Raw genomic sequence first — 7,500 nt, 5'->3', positions numbered from 1 at the left:
TATTTAGACAAGGGCTTATATGGTACAAAGATATTGACTGCATGCTAGAGAGTTGCAAGTTGCTTCACTTCTCAATTATGTAAACTACTCGTATTTGTTCTCGTGATGTCCAGCTACATAAAAGTTGCAGCAACTAGTCCAGTAAAGCCTTCTAAGTCTGATTTTTCTGAAAGTGCTTAATGATCTTCTGAAAGTGCTAGATGATCTTCCTCCTGTTGTGTGCCACCATCAGGCATCAGCTCAGTTGCTTCACTGATTGTGATTTGTCGTTACTGACGTAGAGGTGATGTTTGACTTTGACTTGCTTCAAAGGGCTTTTGTCCTTCATGCATCCTGCCAGTCCGTGTCATCAACGTTGGTAGTGATTCCTACAGACTTGAACGAAATATGAATTTCAAACGAATGGTCGAGTAGGTGGATCTGCAGGTTGAAACAAATACCACATGTATGCATGCAGCTAAAGACTGACTATGTCTTCTATTCAGTCTGAGTCTTTTATTCCTTCAGACGATCACTAAGTTGTATAGTGGTTGAACTAAAGCCCCAGAGTTTAATTTTGGTGAGATTTGTATTTGGACGGATATAGTACAGGTGTATCAATAACTACATTCTCTACTGGAATCAATTAGCACTTTCTGTTCTGATCACTAGCAATAGCAAACGTACCTGGAGGACAATTAGTCAGTGAAAGATCATCCAAAGCAATATCTCCTTTAGAGCCATATGAATGTGAAGCCCTCACATAAATTTCAAACGAGCCAGTTATGCTTCCAAAGTCAACAGTAGTGGTTAACCACGAATTTCTCTGGCTGCCAAAACGACTCCATACTGAAGAGTTTCTGTACGTAGTGTGAGCAATCACTTCCAATTTACCAATTTGTGAGCCGTACATGTGATAAGCCATTGACAATTTACAGGTCGTTTGATTTGAGTTGGTTACAGCTGAACTTGCAAGTACAGCTTGTGCATAGTATTTTTCTGACGTCTCAATGTACACGTAACGACCTAGCATATCAAGCATTTATTCTACAGCTAAAATTTAATAAAATTCAAAAAGACAAACAAACAAGCAAGCAAACAAACAAACAGACAATATGATGCATAAGCAGACAATGAAAGGAAAGAACAGACAAATGAACAGACAAATTTTGAAAACACACAGACACCCGGATAAACCAACAAACAACCTGACAAGTAAAAAAATAGACAAGTAATCAAACAAACAGACAGACAAACAAAGAAACAAACAGACAAACACAAATAAACTAATGATAAACAGAAAGACAAGACGATAGACAGATAGATGAATGAATTAGACTAAACATTGAACAGACACCTAGATAAAGAAACAATCAAACAAATAACAAATAAACATACAAACAGATAAACAAATAGAAAAAAAGACTGATAAAGAAAGACATACAAATCACAGACACCTAAATGAATAAGCAAACAAACAAACAAACACAAATAAACAAAATGAAAACAGACTGACAAAGACCAGACAAACAGAGAACACACAGGCAAATAGATAAACAGACAAACAAACACAAACAAAAAACAGACAAACAAAAAACAGACAAACTAACAAACAGACAAACAAACACAGAAAAGACAGATGCCTGGACAGACAGAGAAAAAGCCACATTAGTCATAAATAAGCACTCAAGCACTCAACCAGACAACCAAAAATAAACTATAATTTGTCTTCCGTACACGAAGAAGCAAAGCAAGTACAGGATGTGAAAACTGCTAACAGAAAACCAAAATAGCACCTAAGGATGTTCCTTTTGTGTGATCCGTAGTAGGGCCCGTTCTATAAGATGGCGTTGAGCCGCTCATCAGTGTCCAGTTCAGGTCATTGTGGGGCAAGTTTTTCCAGCCACAAAATCCAGACTCGAAGTCGCACGTCGTCCTGGCCGATTCTGTACCGGAAGTGTAAAAATGAATGTTGTGCAGTGGTGGTAGTATAACACATTACACGCTCTGCACACTGGAGGAATAAATGGGCATGTAAACGAACCTGAAATCGTGCTGAAAGTGATGAGTGTCGTCATGATGACGCACCATCGCTGCCAAGCTGCGTTGGGATGCCGCATGCTGCTTACTGTGTGTAATTCTTTCACAAATATTCTGCTGGTTCGTCGGCTCCTCTTTTGATTGTCTGGTCTAGGATAAAAGAAAGTCTGGATCGAGTCACCGTAGGGTCTCTTGAACAGCCCCTCCTAACGCGCGCGCGAGCAGCGGAGAGGGGCGGTGCTCGCTGTCGAAAGTTCAAATCCGGCGAACAGAACAGGTGTGACTAAACCCTGACATCATCTCCTTAGCACGCGTAGCACGCGCCTAGTCTCGCGTAGCCAGACCATCTCAGCCTGCATCCTTCGGAGAAAGATAGTTTGAAGAACTGCCTAGGCCATTCTTGTTCTGCGCTCTTCAAAAAATCGAGAGGGATATAGATCTCTTTATAGATAGCAGAATGTCTGAGTAGGTGTTGCTCAATCGCATTCCGCTTGTCTTGCCTGTGCTAATTATTGGTTAGTTACAATTGTAATTAATTAATTAACAAAGGTGTATGCCTGTGAACAGACGTCCTACTTATCAAAGAGAAGAGATTCGTTCGTATAATCTTGTGGACTTTGAATAGCACGTTGAACACAGTAGCGCAATAACGAGACAGAAAAAAGCCTGAATTCCCACAGCCAGGATGACCATGCTGCTTGATCAAGAGGCGTCCCTCGAAACGTCAGACAAATACATGTAAGAACACAAGGCGGTATAGAGGTAGTCCATGCGGGGATGGGGATTAAGCGTTTCCTGTACAGTACTACCCGTATTTGTCGCCATTTTAGGGGGCAAGCTTCCGTCCTTGCCAGGTATCTGTCTTTTCGACGGCGGCTTGTACAACATTTCAAAGACGTTCGACTGTGTGCTAGATAGTACGGCGATAGTATACTAATTGTGAAAGCAAATTTTATTCTTGAATTCGCGAGTTTGACGTAATTTCTTGGTCTGATGGTCAAGTATGCTAAAGCTAATCCTTAGATTCGAGATTATGAAACATAAGTCCTAAAGCCTCTCCATTGAATCGCAAAGCGATACGAGGAGAAAGTTGTAACGTCGGGCCTAAAAACAGGTAGAATGGAGGCTCAAATGTGGACGGAAGAGCCAGAAGTCATTCCCGACATGAATTGGAGTGACATGATGTTGTCTAGGATTGTATGATGTTAGGTGTACTAAACCTTCTCTTGAGACGAACAAATCTCTATCTACTCAGGGCCGACGGAGCCGGATACGCAGCAGCGGCCATGGCCGCCCCACTTTTTGAAAACTCGACTTCAGCCAGCGAACGATTGCGGCATACTTTCGGTCTAAAGGTATAGCTGATTAATTAAGTAAAATAGTATATTTGGTAATCTACATGATTGCGGCTCTAGTTTGGTGATTGTTTTCAAGTCTCTTTACGACCTCTCTTTCGTTACCTGGACTATATGTGACAGCACACTGTGCCCATGCTCACTACTCACGGATGTGTCATGACTACTTGTGTCATGGCGTTATCTGCATGGCTTGTTGTAGTATACAGTAACGTTACACGTCAAGCCAAGCCATCTCTAGCGTGCGCTAAGCCACATTCTCTAACGCGCGCTAGGCCGCTCCACTTTCAAGTTGCTTCCGTTGCGCCTGCTACTGGAAGTGCTCGTAGCAACATAACCCATCCTTGCAGATGGTACCCAGTCAGGGATAGTGTAGCCATACACAAAGGATGGCTTTCCTAGAATCGTTCAGAGTGACATCGATTACTCTTTTAATAGAGAAGCAGGGCCGGACCCAGAGTGGGTTTAGGGGGTTGCAACCCCCTCTTTGCAACAGGCATGGTTCAATAATTTTGTATAATTTTATTAGAAAGAGAAAATTAGTGATGCTATAAATAACTGCTACCAGATGAACTCCCTCTTTCAAAATTCCTGAATCCGGCCTCGAGAACATACTAGAAATGACAGTTCTACAAGACAGAAAGTGCTCAGAGTAAACACGCGAATGCTGCGACGATTTCCAGTCCTTTCTGTCTAGGCTGGAGATTCACGCTGACCGTGGTCTGTTCCTCAGAGGACTCGTTTCAGGTCCCTGACTAGTTAGTATAGCCGTATAGAATAAAAACAGATGCTGCTGCCCTGACTTCTACGATTGTGGTATCCGAAAACACAGCAACTATAAGCAATGCTAATACGCTTGCCCCATAAGATGGGACTTCCGAGTAATTACGTGATTGTGACGTCAAACGCACTATCTCTAGAGAACACTCTGCATTCAAACAGCACGCTAAAACGAGCAGCAACTGAATAAGACTAGCAGACGGCGAAAGAGCGTCATGACTAAACAAAAGCACGTCTCATGCCTACGTTAGACGCACATGATCACAACAATAGATATAGAAATCAGACGTCGATTGGTGAAGAAGCACAGCGTCACGGACAATTTGGCCACAAAACGTACGTCCCTCCTGCAGCAAGACAATAGTTCAAGATCTACAGGTCGAAGAAAGAATATCTAATTAGTGTATGTTCACAGGCATCAACAATCAACACAAGCGAAATGAGAGGAATGCGATTGCGTGACACCTACTTAGACCTTCTGCTATCTATAAAGAGGCCTTTATCTTCCATAATTTGTGGGGAGCGCAGAACAAGAATCGTGTAGGCATATCACCAGACTATCTTTCGCCGGAAGAATGTAGGCGAAGATTGTCTGGCTACGCGAGGCCAGCATGCGCCTGCCGCTCGAGTAATGGATTGCTATTATGTCAATTGACACGCTGTGAAGCTAACACGTCAACAATTGCATGCACATTGTTCCGTAGACTGTACCCAGCAGATCATGTAGTTCATTAGAAGGGGACAGAGACTGAAGAGATCGAAAGGTAACAGTCATTCCCTCATACAAGGTTAAGATCCTGGGATTCAGATGGCAAGCTAAGTCTGTTCGTTTATTGGAGAGGACGTGAGAACTGCGTTTAATAGAATTGAAGAGCAGAGATGGGCGTTGTTAATTCCGGCTAGTGAATTAGAAGCGGTTCTAGTTTAGCTATGAGCTTATGCTCAAAGGTTCAACCAATGCGTTGACTACATAAGCTTGCTAGCTACAGCTGTTTCACTTATCAATCCATAGTTCAATGTACGTCTTCGTCAGCTTTCAAGCAAGTAGTGGGCGTTATAGCGGTGGCTTTAAAGTTATCAGCTGATGTAAATGTCAGAGGAAGGCAGTGCCAAGCGCCTGTCATACAGAAAGTTACAAATTGTGTCGAAATAAGAACCAATCACAGTATTCATTAACTGATCTGGAACATCCTCCTTGTGAGCTTTCTAATGATGTTGAAATCAACATGCTAGAACGTCCGCTTCAGGCGATACGGGGTTTTGCCCCACGTCCTCTCTAGTAATCGAACAGACTTTTTTTAGAGCGGAATGCGTAAAATAGTTAAGGTAACGTACGTCTTAATGGTGCAGATTCCTATTGCATCATGTAAGTTTTACCTCGTGATTCATAAACTGCGAAACTTCCTGGCTCTGTCGAGTCTGGTCGTCTACTCTAGAGGTTAACTTTATCATCATCACCTAACTTTTAGCCTGTGAGTCATAACTGCGCTAGCCGTAAAAATTTCCTGGGGCTAGGGTCCACGGACCCATTGAGCACGGTTAACTCTACAACCAGTACATATACAAAGTACGTCACCTTGACTATTTGCACGCGCGTACAGCATTCGCATTCCGCGCTAGACTGCCATCTGAATCTGAGGCTCTTATCGTTGTATGGGGAAATGACTGGTAATTACATTTCGATCTCCTCAGTCCAGGTCCCCTTCTAGTGAATTTATATAGTAGCGTAAGATGCATCTGGGTATGTAACTGTTGACTAGGCAACGCGTTGAGTTTGCGGTGTCGTGCTTCCCTACCTAGCCAGTTTTAATCGTACGACCTCTGTGGCTAAGTATTGAACCTTTTTGGTTGGAGTTTGCGGTTCTCGTTGTAGGCCCACGCGTAGCTATTGTGATAGTTCTTTCAAAAAACAATCCCTCGCTATTACGGTATCGAGCGCATCCGCGTCAAGCCGGGGTATGCCAGTTTAGCAAGGCGGCAAACACCATGTGCCAATGAAGCTGGACACTCACCTGCGCGCCAAGATTGTTCTGTAAGGTCGTGGATAGCGGTATCTCTATCTCTCTGCGTTGACAAACTACTGTTGACCACTTCGGCAACCACTGCTGGGTATTTTTGGTGTTCTTCGCTCATGCGCGCATTGTACTCGAAAGTTAGTCCATCTAGGTCTGATACCATGGCCATAGCTTTCTTTCCCTGACGTAACTCTTCAGAGACACCCACACGTCTTCTTTCTCTAACCACACCGATAGGTTCTTTTCTCATGTGTAGGTGAGAGGCGTGTTGACTTCGATCCCACTATGGTCACTACCTGTTACGGTAGAAGTACTGTTAGACATGTTCTCGCTCAAAGTCCAACTCAACACTAACTCCCCGTATACCTCGCATACCCTTACACAGAGCGTTTGATTGAAGAACCCATGACGAAGTGTCGCAGTGAATCAGTGCGAGTCACCGGGTGTCATTTCGAGTCATTGCAAGTGACTGAGTGAGTCATGGCATCCCAAAGTGAGTCACGGCGACAAACGGTGAGTTACTGCGACTTCTGGCGATTCACAGCTGTAGTCTACCCTCGAGCAGCCCACCCCTCTCCTTTTTAACTTTTGTTGAAAGGGGAGGAACTGGCTGCGCGAGACTAGCTATAGTCGCAGTGACTCGCAACGAATAATTTTCGAACGATTTACTGTGAATTTAATGTCTATGTGAGCAATCCAATGTGTGGCTTTCCGCCCTCGTCATTCCCCGGATTGTCAATCCTTGCGGTAAGGATTGACAATCTGGGGAATGACAAGGGCGGAGAGAGACTGAGTCGAGTCTGCTGCTTGGATTCAGCTCTATAGTCACCAAGTGTGAGTGATTCACTCTCTATATACGGCTGCAACTCTAGGCAATTCAATTGTAGCGATTCAAAGACTAATGGCAGCAATTCATGTGTCAGAACAACAACAACTACAGGTGCATGTTTATTGACGTTTCTGAGCCTAGGTTACATCTACAAATTATTGTGGCCTTAGCTCACAATATTGAGCGATAGCATCGCAAGCCAAGCTTTCCTCCGCGCTCGCTGTGAAGAACACAGTGAGCGTGTAGAAAGACTTCGATGCCATTGACGCGTTTCTATCTTTCTGTATACCCATGTGTATACGAGTCTACTCGACTCTACTCGTGACCGTTTATGTATTATCATTGATTGAAAGCACAACTGCCACCTACACGAATTGGAGACAGACTACAATTCGCCCAACTGTTTGTTTACATACAATGGCATAGGAAGATGTTCACTAGCGTGGGCTGTACCTTGGCTGAGTAAGCAAAATCTACTCGCTTGCCAGACCGTAAACAGATT

The 7,500-nt window shown here is 43.6% G+C and overlaps 1 protein-coding gene across 1 annotated transcript in view; it reads right to left on the bottom strand.

Annotated features, from left to right (window-relative positions):
- LOC134187620 (MAM and LDL-receptor class A domain-containing protein 1-like) overlaps positions 1-985 on the bottom strand; it is an 11,983-nt gene extending 10,998 nt beyond the window's left edge. Inside the window, exon 1 of the mRNA XM_062655772.1 lies at positions 667-985. Within this exon, the coding sequence (XP_062511756.1) occupies positions 667-904 (238 nt within the window). The 5' untranslated portion in view covers positions 905-985. The remainder of the gene's footprint in view (positions 1-666) is intronic.
- Positions 986-7,500: the final 6,515 nt, after the last annotated feature.

This window comes from Corticium candelabrum, chromosome 12 (assembly GCF_963422355.1).
Source record: "Corticium candelabrum chromosome 12, ooCorCand1.1, whole genome shotgun sequence".
NCBI classification, from domain to species: domain Eukaryota; kingdom Metazoa; phylum Porifera; class Homoscleromorpha; order Homosclerophorida; family Plakinidae; genus Corticium; species Corticium candelabrum.
The sequence above is the reverse complement of the archived record's forward strand: the minus strand, read 5'-3'. Positions and strand labels throughout refer to the sequence as shown.